The sequence below is a fragment of the Empidonax traillii genome, unplaced genomic scaffold (assembly GCF_003031625.1).
Source record: "Empidonax traillii isolate 1590-97213 ecotype Southwest subspecies unplaced genomic scaffold, ASM303162v1 scaffold1302:size208794, whole genome shotgun sequence".
Classification (NCBI taxonomy): Eukaryota; Metazoa; Chordata; class Aves; order Passeriformes; family Tyrannidae; genus Empidonax; species Empidonax traillii.
Window position 1 is genome coordinate 23,865 of NW_020956495.1, and position 22,085 is coordinate 45,949.

General features: G+C 36.4%; 1 protein-coding gene across 2 annotated transcripts in view; it reads right to left on the bottom strand.

The window, feature by feature from the left end:
- CSMD3 (CUB and Sushi multiple domains 3) overlaps positions 1-22,085 on the bottom strand; it is a 188,369-nt gene that overhangs the window by 14,587 nt on the left and 151,697 nt on the right. For both annotated transcript variants that reach the window (XM_027906492.1, XM_027906493.1), the window contains exons 33-38: positions 20,595-20,774; positions 16,861-17,034; positions 12,438-12,611; positions 12,112-12,185; positions 3,955-4,066; positions 2,511-2,690 (exon numbers count right to left, since the gene is read on the bottom strand). In XM_027906492.1, coding sequence (XP_027762293.1) covers positions 2,511-2,690; positions 3,955-4,066; positions 12,112-12,185; positions 12,438-12,611; positions 16,861-17,034; positions 20,595-20,774 — 894 coding nt within the window. The remainder of the gene's footprint in view (positions 1-2,510; positions 2,691-3,954; positions 4,067-12,111; positions 12,186-12,437; positions 12,612-16,860; positions 17,035-20,594; positions 20,775-22,085) is intronic.

Here is a 22,085-nt window from a genome sequence, read left to right on the forward strand (position 1 = left end):
CAAGTTGGAGAATTAATTATCTTCTCTGCTTAGAGCAGGAACTCTCCCACCACTGAGGATGATGAACTGAACGCAATAGGACAGTGTAATTTCCTGTAGATTAAGCTATTTTATTTTGCTGAAAGTAATTTGGATTCACTGGAACATAAAGAAGACACATAATTCTTTCTCCTAATGTAAAATACTCTCATGCAGCACTAGGCTCAATTCCTTTCTCTAATGGTGATTTCAATACTTTGTATTTTAGGTCTTGGCTCTGAAACCATGCCTTTTCTCTCCGATTCATGCGCTAAAAAGCCACAGTCCTCTGAGTGGGGTATTTTTCTGCATAAAGAGGAAACTTTAGCAATTAGGACTGAGAATATTTTTCTTGAGAATAAATTTTAGCTTTTTCAAAAGGTCTTTTCTTATCATGTATGTTAAAACCATAAAGATGAAAGGTCAGGGGTTGAAATTCAACCTAAAGTGCTCATGGACTGTTGCTACTGATTAATTTCTATTTCTTCTGTTTTGAAAGAAACCTTCTAAACTTCACTGTGCATGGTTGACCTGGAGGGCATAGTTCAATAGCATTTGCTTTCTGACTACATTAAGTTTAGGTTAGAAATATCTAGATCATACTTGCCAACTGGGTTTTAGCATAAAAAGATGATGAGTCAATCATTCTCTTCAAGTTGAACAAATTTCTAGTCAAGTTCAGAACTTAAAATTTTAAATACAAAATAAACTTCGTTATCTACGAAGTTTAAGCTTCTAGGTCAAGATATTTTCTGAGAAGGACTTCGATTTTTTATTTAAAGGATCAAATTCTAGTTTAATTCCCCCTAAATATCCTTTTAGAGCTCTCAGCTCCAAATATTTTATTCCTTTTCATCCATTTCCAAGTTACTTTTGTGAAGTCCACAATAAGAGATGAACAACCTGAGCTGGTGCTCTTCTCTTTTCCATAGGAGAGAGATTTCACCTCTGTATAGGCAAAATTAAAAAAAAAAGATTATTTAAGAGATATTTTACTTTATCTAATTAGAGTTAACACTTAGCAATATGTTGCTCATTCTTAGCTTCATCCACTGCTAAAAAGCAAGACAAAAGACTTCTGATCCTAAAAAAAATTTAATTTCTGCAACATTTTTTCAGGACACTGGGAAACTAAGTTATATGACAATGTAGATAGCAACTACTTAATACTTTAAAAAAATCCTAAGTTTCCTTACTATCAGGTGGTACAACTAATGCTTCTTTCAATATCATCAGCAAAAAAATTTTGGATCAAAATTAGCCTGCCATAACACTTTCCAAGTACTCAACAAGTCATAAGCTTCCTGGCTGCTGGCTTTCTAATACTTTCCCAAAGCTCTGTTCTATTTTCCCTCAGCACCTACCTGGCATGCAATGCCAGGACACCTGTTTTTTAGTAATACAAAATATTAATTTCCTATTTTCCTTCCAAGTAGTAGTGTTTGTCTATAGAGGCTTTGAATGTCTTTATAAGAGCCCTGGGGATAACCACATTTGAAACATTAGGTAAACATGGTCTGAAAAGGCCTTTAATTATTTAAGAAATGAAATTTCAAACAGTTCCTATACTTGAGAATGTTTCTTCTCTCACATGAAAACCACATTTCTCACCATGACTTGGCTGTGATATTTTTCACATTTTGTCATGGCAAAGCAGGTAATAAAAATTAGAAACAAAACAAAAGGTTGGAACATCAAGGACAAAGTAGTTACACTTTGTTATCAAGCAGCATTAAGTTCCTTATATATAAATATAAAATACTACTAAACCCTGTGGTTTAGTTTCACATAGTGATTCAGATACCTTCTTAGACTTCAGGTATCCTTCTCAAATATTAGTATAGAAACACAGAATCATTTAAGTTGGGAAAGACCTCTAAGATCATCAAGTCCAATAGTTAACCTAGTGCTACCAAGTGTACCTCTACTACATCATGTCCCTAAATGCCACATCTACACGTCTTTTGAATACCTCCAGGAATCCATCACTTTCCTGGGTAGCCTAAACTTCTCCTGGCACAACTTTAGGCCATTTTCCCTCATTGCTTGTTACTTTGGAAAAGACACCAACCTTGCTACAATTTCTTTCCAGGTAGTTGTAGAGAGCAATAAGGTGTCCTCTGAACCTCCTTTTCCCCAGGATAAACACCCCCAGCTCCCTCAGTTTCTCCTCACAGGACTTGTGCTCCAGACCCTTTGCCACCTTAGTCGTCTTTCTTTGGACAAAGTCTGGCACCTCGGTGACTTTCTTGCAGTGAGGGCCCCAAAAGAGCACACACTGTTCAAGGTGTGGTCTCACTAGTGCCAGGTACTGAGTGACCACTAAGCATGACACTGTCATAGAAGGAGATTTGGTTAGTCAAGCAGGACCTATGTTTCATAAAAATATGTGACTAAGTCCTATCAACTTGCTGGCCTGCATGTGCCAGCAAGTAAAGAAAATTACCGAAATATGACAGATGACAAGTGCAGTGGGAAACAGAAAAGCTTACCTTCACAAACCGGAACTTTCCCAGTCCATGTGCCATCAGACCTACAGGCTCTGTGCTCCGAACCTCCTGCCAGGAAAAAGCCTGGCTGACAAGTGTAAATCAATGTATAACCAAGTGAGGGAAGATCCATTCCTGCAACGTTAGCATGACTTGGTGTTTCTGGTTGTTTACAGCTGTGAGCTACGAAGAAAAGATAAAATATCCTTCAGTCAAAATGGGGAAAATATTTCTGAAAAATAATCTATGCCCATTCTGACAATTAATTAACAAAGTAAAAAAAAATACATTAACATATTTTAATTCACATTATAAGTTACTATATAATCTATAAAGTATCACCATGAGCCTGTAAATACACTCTTAAACATGGACCTCTCAATTCCAAGGGACTAAGAACTGACTGAATTGCACTTGCATGAACAAAATTAACTGTCTGTATATGAGAACAGAAACAGCAAACATCATACCAGACTTCAAAGTAATCATGTCTCGTGATTTACACTTACAATATCTGTGTATCATTGAATAACAGTAAATAAATGGGTCAGTTTAAAACCACTATGAAAGGTCAAGGAGAAATTGAAGGTGAATCATAAATATCAGGCAGAAAAAATAATTACCATTTCTAATCTCATGTGAAGAGCCTTATACATTTAACAACCACCAGAATCTTCCAGTTATGTGCTATCTCAAGGACAGAATACCTCCAAAAGCAGAGTTCACCTTTAACACTGAGCTACTGATTTGCTGTTTGCTTAAGATTAACATGAGCACTAACTAAAATAATATTAATGCTGTTTTCTTCTGTGGATATGTTCTCCATTCACTGAAGTGATTCTATAAGGTCAAACCTTATAAGGATAGATGACTTCCAAAAAAATACAGCTGAGTAGCTGAACTAGAACAATTAACCATGATGTTATATCTTCGGTAAATTATCACTGTTTACCAAAGTGTAAAAGATCTACGAAATGAAGGGCTACTTTCAATATTCAAATAAGTAGATTTCTCTCTATTTCAGATTAAAAAATTTCCAATTGCCAGCTCATTTTCTCCCTTTTAAAATGCCATGACTCCTCAGTTGAGAAACAGTTTTAACTCATTGCTAGAACTGATTATATGCTTTCCAATACGTCCTGTTCTCATTACCTCCTCTGTGCATTGGAAGGGTTGTACCCTCTTAGATAAAAACTGACTATAGATGAAGGCCTGCCTATTTTTCTATTTTCTTTCTCTCTCTTTTTTTTTATTTCTATAGTCTATTGTAGAAAAATTCACTCGCAAAATCATATTTCTAGCTGTTGTAAGCTAGTAATGTAAATTTCTATTAACTCTCAGTTATAAACCATATAGATTAAATTAACTTTATAACAATGTTACTGGAACTAAATAGTCTAGATTAAAAAAAAAAAATTGATAGGGTAAAATTCTACCATTTACTTACGTATGCATTCTGGTTGGATTCCACTCCATGTAAGATCAGGAAGGCATGTTCGTGTTGTTGAACCATGGAGAAGGTGTCCTTTTTTGCATTGAAATTGAACAACATTTCCCACCTGTTGAAAAGCAGAAAACACATTAATATTGCTATGAGGAACTATCACTTGGGATTTTTTTTCCAAATTTGATTGCTCCTTCACCTAACACACACTTGATAAGTTGTGATTCCCTTTCTGTAGAAAGTAAAATAATTTCACAGAGCATTTTGATAGGAAATAAAAAAAATGTGTAATTCTCAGTAAAATTACTCTCTCCCCAAAATCATATCCCCTTTGGAAGAAAATTAAAACCTTGTCTTCTGTGGTCTCTCTGGTGTGTTGCTTTGGGCCCTGGACAGTTGCAGCACCGTGACTTTGGAAAAAAAGTTTATGGTACCTTCCTAACGCTGGACAAAGGAGGTGCCAGTTAGGCAAAATTGCAGCAAAACAGGGAAATCCCAGAGCTGAAATGGTAAATCAGATTCTACTGGACTCTTGCTGAACTAGACTCCCCCTTTGTGGAATGCTTGATATATTCTCAGGTTATAATGAGAAATATTTGATTAGAACAGATAGGTCTGGTCAACAACACTGTCTCCTGCTTCAGAAATTATAATGTTCCTATAATATTTTAATTTTGGTTTTTGGTGACAGGACATAAAAAAATAACTGCTCTTTATACCACACAGATAGTAGAAGCTGGAACACAAGTACACTACAATTATAATAGCAATTCATCTGAGATTAGTTTTTAATTATTATTCTTATGGGTATGTGTTGCATAAAAAGGAAAATAGAATCATTCCAGTTTTGAAACAAATATTAAATATTCCAAATAAAATGGAATAACCTGTTCAGGATGTCCAGTCATGGTGAAATTGATGAAAATGCAAATACTACTTAGTTTTTATCAAAAGCAAGGAAATTAGATTATGAGGATACCATTCAGAGAGCAGTTTGTTACATACTGTGAGTGGTTAACTCAAATATTAAGGTGCACAGATCGTATCTACTGTTCTGCAGTGACCTGTATTAATATATTTATCAACTCATGTTTAAACAAGAAGTTGAAACCTTTAAACTGTCTGTGACAGCCCATTTATGCTTCTGGTTTGCGTTTGGTTTTTTTCATTATTTTGTTTAAATGCATAATACTTTATTCAGACTGATGCTCAAAGGTAAAATATGAATTCTTTCATGATACTTTAGTGCTGGAAAATGGCATTTCACTGATACAAGTATTCATTTGAAACTTTATAGTGCTATTCCATTTCAACTCAAGCTGCTCATCAGAATGAAATTTAATAATAACCCATGAACTACAGATAGTAGCTCATCAACAGAGGATGTGATTTAAAATTCATTTCTTTTTTTTTTTTTTTTTTTTGCTCCTTTTTGGGCTCACTGGACTATGTAATTACTTTTAAAGATTTTGAAGAAAATATGCTAAATCATTTGCATGATTAAGCACAAAGTAGTAAAATGCTACAAGTTTTAGAAGTTGCACCAAATAGATATAGAAGTATTTTGGTTTGTTTTGTTTTCTGGTAAAGAACTTAGTTAAAACAGTCACCACCAATATATTATTTACAAAAAGTACCAGCCTTATGAAAGACGTGTTCATGTGACTACATCAGTGGACAAGGGAAGGGCTAAAGGCATCATTTTTCTGGACTTCTGTAAGGCCTTTTCCCAGTTCCCCACAACATCCTTCTCTCTAAATTGGAGAGAGATGAATTTTATGAGTGGACTGTTAGATGGATAAGAAAGTGACAGGGCAGTTGCCTCCAGAGGGTACTGGTCAATGACTCAGAGTCACAATGAACATTAGTGAGAAGTGGTGTCCCTCAAGGGTCCATACTGAGACCAATATTATTTAATATCTCCATTAACAACACAGATGAAGGGATTGAGTGCACTCTCAGCAAATCTGCAGATGACACTAAGCTGAGTGGTGTAGTTGACCCTCCTGAAGAACAGGATGCCTTCCAGAGGGACCTGGACAAGCCTGAGAAGTGGGCCTAAAGGAATTTCATGAGGTTTTATTAGACAAAGTGAAAGGTGCTGCACCTGGGTCACGGCACCCTCAGTACCAACACAAGATGAGGAACAAACAGATCGAGAGCAGCCCTGCCAAGCACTTGGGAGTGCTGATGGATGAGAGGCTGGACATGAGGTGGCAATGAGCACTTACAGCCCAGAAGCCAACTGCATCCTGGGCTGCATCAAAAAACAGCGTGGGCAGCAGGTGGAGGGAGGTGATTCTGCCCCTCTACTCTGTTCTGGTGAGACCCCACCTGGAGTGCTGCATCCAGTTCTGAAGTGCTTAGCACAGAAAGACATGGACCTGTTGGAATGAGTCCAGAGGAGAGCCACCAACATGGTTATGTGTATGAGCATCTCTCATACAAAGAAAAGCTGAGAGAATTGGGTTTATTCAGCTTGGAAAAAAGAAGGCTTCAGCATGATGTAGTTGCAGCCTTCTAGGACCTAAAAGAAGTCTACAAGGTAAGAGAGAGTTTTTACAAGAGCATGTAGTCACAGGACAAGGGGGAGTGGCTTCAAAACAAAAGAGAGTAGGTTTATATTAGATTTTAGGAGGAAATTCTTTGTTGTGAGGGTTGTGAGGCACTGGAAGGGTCTTCCAGAGAAGTTGCTGTTGCCTCATCCCTGGAAATGTTCAAGATGAGGCTGGAAGAGGCTCTGAGCAGCCTGATCTAGTGAAAGATGTCCCTCTCCAGAGCAGTTGGGCTGAAACTAAATATCTTTAAGTTCTCTTCAAATCCAAACCATTCCATCATTCTATGATTTTAATAATCTATGATTTCATAAGAAGCACAACCATTATATGTGTAAGCCTCAAAATAGCATCAAAAAAGCAACAGTTGCCCAAGGGATGATGATATTTTAGAGTTGCTGCCACGCTCTTCAAGACAATGAATAAGAAAAAAATGCATACAATATGCAATAATTAATATAATATATTAACTATACAGTTTATGCATAATAATTATTAAACAAAGTAATTTTAAAATATTTCATTGTCTGTTTTGCAATATTTTTATGTCAGAGGCACCAGGTGGCGCTACAATACAGGATTCTATGCCCTTAAAAAATTCCCAGTCGAGATTTTCTGATTTGTTTTAATTTTTTGTTCTACAGCTTGAATAGAAGCACTAGTACTCTGGTTTTAGGGAAGAACTGTTCTACATGCAATAGTGTTTGTATCCAACCTTGAAAAAAAAATATTTCCTTGCATAACACTTGATCCTGTCTGTTCCATAGTTTTTCCTGTAGTGTCAGTTATGATTTGTATATTCCACAAATCAACGTTGCTAACATTTTTTTTTTTTTTGCTAAAACCCAAAGACCATATATTTTTTATTCTTGAACAGAAGAAATAGCAGTCTGAGAAGAAACTGCATAAATATCAACCTGTATAAATATCTGGTTATAAAGTATCCCAGATTTTTTTTTCACGAAATAATATCATAATAATGTATAAGAATTACCAAAACAATAATAATAAGCTATTATCCTATTATTTCTTATATGCCTTATAGGAATAGAAGATACTTCTTAACTGTTATGAATTACTCTCCAATGAAGGTTTTTCTTAGATTTCAGTTTACCAGGGAATATAAAGGAACCCTAATAAACTTCTTCAACCTCAGCAATTCATGCCAAAGGATTGAGAAGCTAAAGGCATGTCAGTTATTTCTATTCACTAACTTTTAGCATCACATTTTAAGTGAATGAAAACACACCTCATTAAATCTTTGTTATATCCATAGTTTGGTAATCCAGTAATAGATAATTGCCATTATTAGTTACAGGGTTTTGAGTTACCAAGACTTCTGAGCAGAGGCTTGCCAGGCTTCCTTTGTCTTGATCAGCCTGGAATTTTGTATTTGGGTTTGGCTTGGTTTTGTTTGTTTGTTTGTTTGTTTGTTTTTTGGTTTGGTTTTTTTGGGGGTTTTTTGTGTGTTTTTTTTTTAAACTCAATTTAGCTGTAAAACCCAATTTTACTCTGATCATGTGGCTATGACTAGTTTTATGCTTTTCTAGTTCTTTGTATGGTATGACCACAGTTTTACTGCTATTCATAGCAGTAAAAAAAGAATCTACTACGGGCAGAATGAGCTATTTCCCACTAATGTGATACGGTACAGAGAAATACAGGCCTGGTGCTGGAATGATTGCAAAGCTCTTGAGGAATAGAGACAAAGGGATGCTGTGAAGAAGACTACAGGTGTGACTACGAAAAGAGATGCAACATGAGCTTGGCCCTGGAGAACCCATTGCTGTGAACAACTCACCTGTGATTGATGGACAGAATCAGGTTTCAGGAGCAAAAAAAGAACAAGTATTTAACCTTATTGTGTAGATTGAAATATAGTGTGGGGTTGTAGTGTGAGTGGTGTTCTTTCCAGTGAAGCACTCCAGACTGACATTAACATCCCTCACTGACACCTCAGGAGAGACCTCACTGACACCTCAGAGAGACCTCAGGACCATGAGCAACAGAAGAAACCAAGAAAATTACATGGTGTCTGATAAGGCTTAAATTACATTTTCATTGCTCAGTGATGGTTCCAACTCTGCTAATGGAGACAGTTATGCTGTAGTAGAAGAGTGCTTCTCTTAGAATTTTATCCTACAATTCACACAACACTGAAGGTTTTATAAGCATTACATTAACAGAAGGAGATTAGTTGCAAGGTTGCTAAACATCTGCAGACCAAGTTTCATATAGCATTTCATAAATAGAAACCAAGAGGTAGTACAGGGCTACCACTACTGTAATGTGTCTATTTTCCTTTCTAAATTCAGACAGCCTTTTTGCTCTATTTAGGCCTTAATGAAGGGGAAAATAGCTGAATTTCTACAAAAATATATATTGGAAAAGTATGAGAAGAAATAAATTTCACATATTTGACTGACTGCTCTAAGCAGTCCTAAACTTCTTCAGTTCAGTAGTATCTTGTGTTACAATAGCTCATGGTGACAGTGCTATAAGCAATTTTCTATGTTACTAGCAATATAACATAAGAAATATTTCAAAACCAACAGTTTCTTTCCAAAGAGCAATTTATTTTCCAGATTACAATTGAAGTCAGTATTCACTAAGTTCTAAAGGTATTTTGCCTCCATTGTAACACACTGTTAAGGTAGATCCGTCAAATAAAAAATGCTCAGATGGAAGATCCTAGAAGTAACAATTAAAGCAGGTAATGCTACTGATTTATATGATATGCCCCATATTCAAGGAGCACTAAACTGGTATTTTGATGTCATTTGAACACACAGGAACCTGATCTGCTTCTGCCCGAAGAATTCGACACTGAACAATAAAATCCATACAAAATTCTGTTGCCTCTTTTTCTGCAAAATTCTTATTTAATAGTTGAAACACTATTCAAATGTGAGATGGTGATATGTGCCTTTGTTAGTGTAAGTTCCAGGAGACCAGGTTTAGATACACCTTTAAGTCAAGCCGAGAATCATGTCATGTTTGCCTGAACTTTCAAAGCTTGACTTTTTTTTAATGGGATAGAAGCATAAACTTAAACTTTGACAATTAAGTCATTTAAGTGACCCTATTAATATTAGTTGAAACATGAAGTACTTAAGAGAGTCAAAACGAACAAACAAAAAGAAACCAAACCAAACAAACAACACCAAATAAAAAACAAATGCAAAAAGCCCTCTCCCTGTGTTGGTCAGAAAACTATCACATATTCAGCAATAACAACTTCTTATTATGCATTTGCCAAATGCAAAAGCAACGTTTTGTTTAATTTTGTGTAAGTTCTTTTGGTCTATTGTTTTAAATAGTAGATAATTGGATCTATCAGACAAATTAAAATCAAAGCCACCTTATCTTTCATATTTCAGAACAGTTTAGGATTATTCTGCTATGCATAAAAGCAAAAGTCACTATTATCCCATTCAGGCAAGAAGTTAATTATAGCATATTATAAATTCATTTGTAATATTTTTGTGGTTTAAATGAGTCATAACACTTTAGTATACATGATAATGCGATATTTCTTTCCAGGATCTATGGACAATAACCTGTCTAGAAGCAATCATTTTCAGTGTTGGTTCACAGCTTCATCTATATGAATGATACTTATATCCCACTCTGTATTAACTAAGCAATCATACTTAGAGAACCAGAAACTGCAGGTTTAGTTACTACATGTGAGTGTGAGGAAAAGTTGCTGGCTAGATAAGGAGACTATAGCTCATAGAGCTTAAATATGCCAGGCACTAACCTTACAGCTGTTTACAATTTTTTTTTTTTTTAAAGAATTTACAAGGTTGTAAATCCTGCCAGGAGGTACACTTCTTTCAGAAAGGATTTGTCAATTGACATTTTGCCTGATATTTTGACAGTTCCATGCTAGCTGCGAGAGATGCTTTTACTCACAACTACAACTACACCACAAATGAGAAAGACTGCATTAGCTTCCTCAAGGAGAGAAAGTTCATTAATATGCAAGAAAAACTGTGACGATAAAATCATAGAAAATAGTCATCACAATGATTTATTTGTTACATAGTTGAATAAAGAGTTGCCCTCCAGCATAATATTGTATTATAACCAAAGGAAGTTAACCTTAAACTATTCCTGCATATTCTATCTTGGCATGAAACAGCACCGCAGTCCCTAGAGAAAACTGAGAAAATTTATTTTCACTTGCATATGATTGTGATCTAGCACAATCTGAAAACCCAAATATTGCTAAAATAATCACCTAACAGGAGTAGTACTGCATAATGGCCACCAAAAGTATAAACCAAAGAAATTTTTAGCCATGAAACTTTAAAAAGTCTTTAGCTACAATCCTTGCTTTTAAAAACTAGTTACATTTTTAAAATTTGTTTACATTTCACTCAATCCTTTCTTGCATTTCTAGCAATCTGCAGATTTTGTTCTCCTGCTACTAGACAAGCTTTATTTGCAAGATTCCTAGCAAATTATAGAGTGCAGTTTTGCATCTGTAAACCATTCACTCATGAAAATGCCCCACTGACATGACTGTTTTGTGTGATTCAGAAAATAAGAAGTTCAAAATCATTTTCAATTTTACAATTCTTTTTCCAACAGAAACATATGCAAACACCATTTGCCTCAACACAGCCTTGTAGAAAACGTAGCCGACAGCCTCCTGGAATGCATCAGGAAGAGCACTGACAACAGGTCAAGGAAAGTGCTTCTTCGTCTCTGCTCAGCCCTGGTGACACACAAATGAGTGCTGGGTCCATTGCTGGGCTCGCCAGTGCCAGAGACACATGGTCACTACTATATTGAGCCTAGTGATGGGTCACAAAGGTGATTAAGGGACTAGAGCATCTGGAATACAACGATTAGCTGAAAGACCTGGTGTTATCCAGCCTGTAAAAAAACCGGGGGGCAGCACAGGCAACAGACTTTTCTTCAGTGGTGCCCAGTGACAGGAAATAAGGAAATAAGTAGAAATTGAAACACAGGAAATTCTCTTTAAGGAAAAAAGTGTTTATTTTCACTCTAAGAGGGATTAACTTGGAACAAATTGCCCAGAAACACTGTCTAGTTTCCATATTTGGAAATATTCAAAACCACCAGGACACAGTCCTGATAAACTTGTTCTAGCTGATCCTGCTTTGAGGAGGAGGGTTGGACTAGGAGCTCTCCAGAGGTGTCCAACAGCCTCCATGACTCTGTAATTCATTTGTGGTTCCAAAAACAGCGTATCAACACAACTGTTCTCAGGAAAATAAAAATCCTGCTCTTTAGAGTAGGTCTGCATTAGCAATTTGGCACACAATATACACACTTTTAAGCAGAAAAAGCCTAACTGATAAATTTTAGGGAGTACTTATATATATTGGCACAAGATACTGAAAGCCTTCAAGGCTTCAAGCAGAATTTGATCACCAGTTTTTCATGTAGCACATTGCTAATATGGACCCAAGGTCAGTGTAATACAACAGCTAGAAATTAGGAAACAGCAACACTGCAGCAAAGCGCTCTTACACAAGAAGTTTTGGAATCTATAACCAGAAGCTGCTAGACTTTGAAGTAGTATAAAAGTTATTTAATATGGAAGTTAATAAGAAATAGTATACTCTACCTGATAGCCAAATGTGTTGTTTTGTGACCCATGTCTTGGGACTCCTGGATTTTCACATGCTGTGCGAGTAGGTTCTTAAAAAAAAATTACAACACATTAAAGGCAAAACAAATTACAGCATTTTAATTAAATACATGAATGTACCATTACATTAACCTTGTTCAACAACACGCAATTAGCCAACATAGAGACAAAAATAAAATTACTTGATTCTTACAGAGTACAAAATAACTACAGATTAGTTCAAAATAACTGAAAACTCGTAGATTGAGCTCCTTATCTGGAAAAGGAAAAATAAGCACTTCAATACATGAATATAACCGTACCTATACATCGAGGAGAAGACCCACTCCATGTGCCATCTGCTTGGCAAATCCTAGTGCTGGAGCCAACCAAAACAAAAGGAGGATTGCAGCTGAAAGAGACCTCTGACTGATAGATGAAGCTTTTGCCTTCTCTTTTCCCTTGAGCTGGTACTCCAGGGTCACCACAAAACTTTGCTGTGAAAAAAGATATGATAGAAATGGAATGTGTCATTAATTAAAATTCATAAAATTAATATTCAGCTGAACACAGTCAAACAATTACTCCAAATTTTATATTTATTTTATTAAACACAGATCAAATATGGAAACACTTCACAGGAATTCAGAGAGACTAGATAGCCAATCTTTGGTCTGCCTGATTGCGGTAGGTTTGCTAATTCTTCAAAATGCCTTCATAGTAGGCTTGGTCAGTACCTGAAGTTTTATAAACAAATCGACAACTTATTTTATTAATGCCCAAAGATCCACAATTCACCTCTGTCACAAACCACATCAATTCACCAATCTGCAGAGAGCAATCAGAGATTATACAAAGCTTTCTCAACCTCTCCTCCCCTTCTCCTTTCTGCCATCTACCCAGTGCTGAATATTCTTGTATGATTAAAATATTTGTAAGATAGATTTTAGTAATCATGAAGTCTTAATTCCTCATCCTTCACTGAAAGGCAAGCTTTGGTGTACAACTTGTACCTTGTTGTGTGAATGACAGATAATAGTTGCACTATGCTTTCACTAGAAAATTCTGTCTTAATTTGAAAATACATGAAACACTTATAAATTTTTAACACAGTGGTTTGAAATTGTCCCCTAAACAGTTCTTTGCATCAATGAAGTAGCAGCTCTGAAGGGAAAAAATTCTCCCATTCAAAAATGGGGGATTGGTAAATTTATTCATTTTTTCTAAAACTAGGTAAACTCCACCATTGAGTTGTCAGTCAACTTTACCAATTCATTGAATAACTACTGAATATGTGCCTTTTATATAGGTAACTGTGGAAACCAGGCATCATGGTAAAACACAGCCGTCTTCCTCTGATACTGGAACAGGAGACTACTGAACAAAATAAAGGTGCAGCAAACTGGAAGCTCTGTCAGTGCTTCCACTACCAGTGAAAATATTTTCGTAAGTACTCTGAGAGCCTTTAACAGAGCAGGACCATGGAGCTCTGGCACTGAGACTGGGAGGCTAGTTTCATTCTTAAAAGAAATGTAACTGATTAATAGCACATTTCCTATCAGTGTCTGATGGCAGCAGTGAAAGCATCTGCAGGCAGATGTGCCCAGGTAGAAGAGCTGCTCAGTACGGTGGCAGAATTTCATGAGGAGGCTTTCAGGCTGATGAGCATCAGACAAGGAGATGGACTGGTGTCCTCATATTCTACCATCCCTGAGATGGACATACCAGCCAGCCATGACAGAAGAAAGAAAGGATCCCCTGCCCTCTTACCACCAGGCAGAAGGAGAGAGCTGAAGAGATGAGGGGAAATGGAAGTAGGTTAACTCCTACTAAGGGGGGCATGCAAATTGCCTTCCAGCCTGCCTCATCTTCCCAGCTGCCCTTATAGAACAGATATGAGGCCCTGGAACTGGATGGACTGAGAAGTGAAGATGCAGATGAACTTCTTTCTTGGATTGGAAGGGTCATCTAGGGCAAGATAGCCTACCCTCCACATCATGACCACCTCTGTCAAATAAAAAAAAAGGGTAATTTCTGTAAGTGACTCCCTTCTGAGGTGAAACCAAGGGCCCAATATGCCAACCAGACCTAACCCATAGGGAAGCCTGCTGCCTCTCTGGGGTCTGGGTAAGGGACTCTCTAGAAAGAAAACTCTCTAGTTTGGTACAGCCCTCTGATTAGTATCTGCTGTTCTTCAAATCCACAGGGATGAGGTAGCAAAGAGAAGTCCAGTGGTGATCAAAAGAGATTTCAGGGCCTTAGAGCAATTGTCAAAGGAGGTGATTGTCTGACTTGACTCTGCACTGGTGCAGCCTCACCTTGAGTACTGAGTGCAGTTTTGGGCTCCACAATATAAGAAGGATATTAGGCTATTAGTGTGTTCAAAGGAGGGCCAGGAAGATGGTGAAGGGCCCTGAGGGGAAGCCATACAAAGAGTGGCCAAGGTCACTTGGTCTGTTCAGCCTAAAGGAGGAGAGACTGTGGCAAGACCACATCATGGTCTAAAGTCTCTTCTTCAGGAGAAGAGGACGGGCAGGCACAGATCTCTCCTCACTGGTGAGACAGTGACAGGGTGCAAGGACCACGAGGGAATGCCATGAAGATGTATTGGGGAGGTTTAGGTCATATATCAAGATTCTTCACCCAGAGGGTGGTCACGCACTGGAACTTCACAGACTTCACAGAATATTCTAAGCTGGAAGGGACCCACAAGGATCAGTGAGTCCAACTCTTAAATGAATTCAGTCCCATACAGGGACTGAACCCATGACCTTGGTGTTATCACCGCTATGCTCTAACCAACTAAACTAATCTCATGGTCTATGGGCTCCCCAGCCAGGCACGGCACCAAGACTGCCAGAATTCAAGAAACATTCAGACAATGCTTTCAGGCACATGATGTGATTCTTGGGGTTGTTCTGTGCAGGGCCAGGAGTTGGACTTGGATGATCTTTGTGGGTCCCTTCCAATTCATTATATTATATGATTCCATGATAGCCCTATGATTCTAAGTTATGTCTCTAGTTAGGACTTTCCTGGAATGAGTAATTAAGCAGACAGATTTACAGGGTCATAGATGACAAATACTCAATCGGGGGCATGACCATATTCCATTCTGGATAATTATTCCGTGTTATAACTAGACATTGCATATCTTCAGCTATAGGCTCTAAGGAACCAAGCTGGGAACTAAATTTCGGATGTCAAGAACTGCTTAAAGATTGCTCATTGAAAATGACTTTCACCAGCTCCCTCTCATTTCGGCCAGATGGCAGCTAGCTTAAGCTCTTTGACAAGTACAGGCTGCCAATTGTTTTCTTGTGCAAGCCAATGGGTAACCATTGCACATCAACAACATTCAGTTAATGTAATCTCTGCATGAAACAGCCTTTAAGTCCCAAGCAGCTGCATCCCATGGTAAGTTTACCTATTAAAAGTTTAAACGTGGAGCCTACTTTTTCAGAGTATATTGCAGTATTGAGTATTCCAACCTCAAAAATGACAATTAGCTTGTGGTATCCAAAAATGAATAAAGAGCACCATATTTCAATCAAGAAAAAATGATGAAAATGATTTGTCATGGTCTCCGTTGTTCATAATACAGTGGACTCTAAAGGAGCTCCACACAGAGAACTTAAGCAACAAATGGTAGGGTTTTTTTCTTACAAGAAACAAAGCCTTTTATCATGTTCCACCATTGGTCCATAAAGTTTCAGCAGCACTAAGAAACTGTTGTCGATTATATGGCAATGTAATTGGGAAAAAAAGAAAAAGGAAAGAAGATCTATACGATATGCTTTTATGGTAGAAGGATAGAGCCAAAACAGAGAACATTTTTGAAAGGGAGAGATTAAAAATGCAAAAAATAATAAAAGAATAGAGAAATGTATTTTGCGACATTTAGCAAGCTACCTGGCAAGCTCAGCCACTTGGCAAGTTTGAATTAAACTGCAGAAACTGTAAAGGCAAGAATATGATATTATCTTTTCAGGTTAGACTCCTTTCTCAATACCATTACAAGGCAGTATAGCTATTCTACAAATAACTACAGAACCTCCTTCTTCAGTGCAATCAACTGAATATCTCAGAAAAATTACAGTTACTTTAAAAAGATTTTTTAAATAATGAGTGTAATTTGCTTCTGTAATGAAATTTGTAGCAATATAAAAATCCATCAATGTTATAACTTTCAGATTAACAAAATTTACTGCATAAAATATTTAACTTAATTTAGTGTAGGGGGAAAACCTGACAATTCTCACAGAATCTCCCTGGGGCCTAGTCAACATTACAGGCAGACAAATTTCTCTGTGACATCACAGAAAATTTAGGATGAGTAATGAGGAAATAAAAGAGATTATAGTGAAAGTTATTCTATTCTATATGTATTGGATCTGAAAATAAGACAGCACCTCTTAATCTTGTATTGCCGTAGATCATGTTGTATGCATTGCCAATAACATTTTTTTGTGTGAGTTTGTGTCTGAGGACTCCTACAGGCACACATAGGATTTACAAATATTCCTATGACTTCCTCAGTCTACTATTTACATTATAATTTTTGAAAACTGTAGGAATTTTAGGAATTTTTGGAAGGATTGTATTTGTCCGGGTTTGAAATTAATTGAGCCACTGCAGGAAGGAGGGGTGAGAAACGACTGAGAAAAAAGAAAAAAAAAAAAAAAGAAAATTTTAAAAACATTATCTTTGAATAGCAAAATACAGGACTATAAAGCAAATACTTACGTAAACACTGAGGCACTTCACCACTCCATGTTCCATTCCCAACACAAGTCAAAACAGCAGGAAAAGAGAGTTCATATCCTGGAGAGCAGACGTAGCTAATGCTAAATCCCCAGTCCAAGTTTGTTCCTTCCAACCTTCCATTAGAGATCTGCGGAGGAGTTGGGCAGGTAACAGCTGCAATAATATTCAAAATAATTAGGCCCAGCTGCTGTAAATATCCCTGGTGTACACAATTACTAGAAGAACCATATGGGCTAATTTCACCTTTTTTTAGAGGACAATACAGTCAGGACATGCTATCTTCCTCACTGTATTCTTGCCACATTTCCTGAAGTTAGTACTTCTTGTTTCCTCCACTTAGGAGACAGTGGATGATTGATGGAGTGTCTTAAACAAACCAAGATGCTGCATCAAATCAAATAGGAAGTCTATCTAAAAATCAGTATGGAAATTACGACCATGTACAACATTTAAGATACGCCTGGTAGTAAAGTACAAAATTATTTTGTTTGCCTGTTGGAGTACAATTGGAGTAAAATACGGAGTATCTTTTATTAGTGTGGTAATAATCAAATATTATCTTCTTGTTAAATATCTTAGGCATTTGCTAGGCATTTGCTTAGGCATTTGCTTAGGCATTAATGCTCAGGGATGAAACTCCAGGACAACTTTTCCAAGATAATGCTTGAAAGCTTGTTTCTAATAACCAGAGTTTAGTTAGTAATTGCTTTGTGAGTAGCATCTCACCAAAAACCATCTAGCTTCTAGCTAGAGCAAGAAAACATAAGAATTTGCAACCCCTTGAAACTGATAGTGTTGCTACCTCTAAGAAGGCTAACAAGAAGTATTTCAGTATAGTTTCTAATTTCCAGGCCTCACGGGAAAGAAAGATACATCTTTTACTCCGTTGTAGGGAAGAGGACTGAAAAACAGCAGGAGGACAGTAGAAATAAAGAGATGTAACTGTTGTGATGAAGATAAAAGTGATATTCACTGGATAATGGTGTAATAAAAGACAATTGTTAATTAAAAGCTGAAAGGAAAGAGGTATTAATGAAATTAAATTAAAGAGACTCTGAATCAAAAAGAGAAAGGACAAAATTTAGACCAAGTTTCTAGAATGAATCAGGTAGAAAACCACGGTAACACGGAGAAAGTTTGGAGAAACTGTTCTGCCAAAAGAGAAAGAAAGGAAATAAAACTAATTTGATTTAATTTAGTGGAATAAATGAGATGTGGTGATTAAAAATGGATGGAGGAAGTTAAATACTGCACCCATAACCTTTAAACTTATGTTTAGACAGCTATCATCTTGCGAGCTCAAAGAAGTTAGAGGCACTAGTTTAGGAGTATTGTGTATTTGAATGTGATCTGCAGACAGTTCACTATGTACAATTTCTCCATTCTTATACTCTTCAGTGAGAGAATCTCAACCATATGAACCATAAAGGTACTCTTCAACACCATTTATAGCTGTTTGAGAATGCTGGATGTATGTAGTACCGTTACCAAATAACCCTTTACCAACCAGTAAAATGAATCTACACTTTGAGGCCTTGATTTTGTCCCAGAAAAGGACATGATAGCTTTTTCCTCACTTTTATGATGTTTTAATAAATGTACATCAAAATAAGTACTCCAAGAAGCAGAACTCTGTCCTCATTCTACAAGAGCTTCATCAATAGTCCTTGTATAGGAGTCTTTTATAGTTTTAACTTCTGTGGTGATTAATAAAGGAGGGAATACCAGTGATTAATTGAGAAAAGGGAGAGAAGAAGCAGCATGAAAACAGGTGCAACACCAGAATTTTGGGGTGAGAAAAGCAAAACAAAAAAGCACCCAGCAATAAGCCAGAATGCCTCCCTGTTTTGGTCAGAGAGTTAGGCATAAATATGTACAGCAATGTTTCTCAGTTTAAGAACTACAAGTATATTACAAATGCAAGTCTGCAAAAAAGACAATGCTTGAATATTTGAATGTTCAGTTGTAGATGAACATGCGTCCTTTTCCAACTAGGCATAGCAGAAAGTTATTTATATCTTCTCTTTCAATGGCACAGAGACAATTACACATCCATTTTCTGCCCAGTTCATTTTCCAATTATTTTAACTAAATGGTACCAAAGGACTCTGGCACTTCATTCTGACAGTAAGAACTAATTGTTATACATTTCAAACACATTACTGTATATGATATATTACTTTTAATTACCCTATTAACTTATCTAGTGTACTCATACAAACAAGTAGAATGAAATTCCAAGAACACTAGAAATTCTTTTTATGGTTATTATTTAGTACTTATAGAAGCCTTAAGTATGTGTGATGCAAAATCATAAAGACTCAAAAAATCAAAGTTAAAACTGACAGTATTACTCTTTCTTTGTATGGTTCTGTTTGAATCCAATCACAGTTAGGTCTCCTGCTCCCACTTAGGTGCCCTGTAGACCTTAAGAATTTGAGGATGGGAGACTATATCATAAATACTTTTTCAGTCTTATGATCTTCTAGCTGTTCACTTACAGCCACTCTTAGAGGCAGACAGACTCTTGGTCAATAGTACCACTATAGCTGTTCTTCTATTCTTAAAATAAATATTAATTGAAACAGGCTGGCTAAGAGCACAGTGCAAATAAAAAAAGAAGAAATGTGTAATGTTAAGAGGATCTCAAAGTTTGATGTCCGCCAGAATGTGTCAGGAAAATAACTTTAAAAATTGATATTATCAAAGGTGAATTAACATTACACTGTACTTGGTAAGATACTGGGGGGATTGCACTCAGCAGGAAAAAAGTAATTGCAAATGGGGTAAAGATTTGAAATTAATTTATTCTAATGAATTAATTCAGGGGAGGAAAATGAGAATTGCTGAACAGGTATGTTACTATGCTTCCTGAAAATGAAACAGAAGGAAGATGGATAAGAACAAAATAGACATAAACGTAACTAAGTTTTGAAAGAATAGAGATCAGACATGCTTAGTGTGAACACAGAAAGAAAACACAACAGTGGTAATGCTGCTTCTCTACAGCTGCAGTATCAGGAAGAGTGAGAAAAATTACTCTAGAGAGAAGTTGGTTTAGGGTTTAGCAAGTGGGTTTCTCAGCTAAAATATTTTTTGAGACAGACAAGTTCGTCTTTCAGTAATATTCAGAATTTTTGCTGTTTAAATTTCAACAGGGTACATTAAACAAAACAAAAAAGCAAACAACAAAGAGAAAAAGCAGGTATGCAATTAGAAGAGAGAAAAAAATATCTTGAAATTAATCCTTTCAGTTTTCACAATAGAGAAAGTAACACGAAGGAGAAAAATCTTTATTGTGAAATTTGCTAGAAGGGTTTAGTCTTTTTGTAGCATGGTGATGCTTAAAGGTGCCCATCTAATAAAGGAGGGATCAATGGAAAATCTTAGTATTATAGACAGGGTAGCTCAGAACAATTTGCCTTTGATAAAGTTCAATTTGTATATACGCAGACCTTTCCCAAAGGTGTCTTTCACATGCTTGAGTGTTATTTTTGTAATGCAGGAACATATAAAAAGTTATTCTTATATGACATATTAACTTTATAAACCATCATTTCATATTGGATAATTAAGTTTAGCAGCAAAAAAATAAAGTGTTTTAGAGTAAGTTTTGATTTCTCTGGAAATACCCAATAAATTAAGAATTTATAATCAACAGTATATGTAAATGTAATAGAAGAAATAGCTGACAAGCAAAATAGGTGTTGTACCTTTGCATGTTGGGATTATTCCACTCCATGTGCCATTGCTAGTACAAGTGCGAATTAAGGAACTATTTGCTTCCATTGTGTAACCAGGTTGGCACATATAAGTAACATTTTGTCCAACAACATAATCATCACCATATCTCATGCCGTTGGCTGGGACTCCTGGATCTCCACAACTGATAACTGCAAGAAAATAGTTGAGGAACACATTTTAAAATCTAAATTTTTATGATTTATCTATGAATGAGGGGGAAAGCATAGGACAAAACTAGGTATTTACTGGAGAAAAGAAGAAGAAAAAAGCATCACAAATCCTATCTCCAACAAGAGAAGATAAGGATATATGTAATTTTAATTAGCTGCCAAACACATATAGAGCTGTGTAACAGTTATATTTGGAGAACACAAACACTTTTGTTTCACAGTAGAACTAAAGGACTGTACAGTTTTTTCAACAAAATTTCAAGATTACAAAATGAAAAAAAAAAAAAAAAGGCAAGAAATTATCCATATGACACTGCCACCCTTTGATACCCTAAAATTTTCCTATCAGGTCAGTTTCATTATTAAAAAAGCAGATACCTATTATTTAGTTTACTTTTCCATGGATACATTCTGAAAGAAAACACAATCTGGAAAAATTGAGATACATGTCTGCAAAAGCTTCATAAATGCTCACATGGTTGTTATGTACATAAACAGATGAGAATATTCAGGCAACCCCCAAACATGGACTGTGGCTTACGTAAGAACTAGATCTATGGTACTTTAATGAGTAGGAGTGGTTGTAAAACCTCTTGTGACTTCTAGTGTCAGGAGGTAATCTCCTAATGAAGCAAAATATTCCTAAGGAGTTAATAAAGAGTTTTATATCATTGTAATCTGAAAATAGTGTTAAAACAGGTAAGGTTCTTACAGATCTGGTCAATTGGATCAATCAACTTCTGTTTTCGGAGTAAGAAATCTTGAGAATACTAGTGGCAACGATAAAAAGTGGTTGTTTTCAGGGAAAAATGAAAAAAAAGGGTGGGGGGAGAAAAAAATCTAGTTCATACAAAATGTAGTAGTCCATGTGTTTTGCGGTTTATTTTTTTATTTTATAGTAAACTTGACAATACCCTTACAGCTTTGCTATTACTCCTGCAAAACTGTGGGAGGCAGTTTCCTGGGCAGAAAGCATATCCTGTCCACTTTTAAGTCAATGCCAAAGCATGATGTATGTGAGTGGTACCCTCTCTGTATCTTGCTCTCCAAAATCACAAAAATCCATGACTACATATTTGTGTTGTATTCTGGCCAGGTTTTTCCTCTAATCTTTGTTCCATTTCATTTGGATTACCTCCACTTAGGTCACTATGGTAGGCAAAAAGCAGCTTAAATTGTTGTTGTGATCCTGACCAGAAGACCATTGCACACTGATGAGTCAATGAACCACAACGTGTAAGCTGGGGAACCCCAGGCATGTGCTGCCCCACACTGCTGAACATCCAGTGT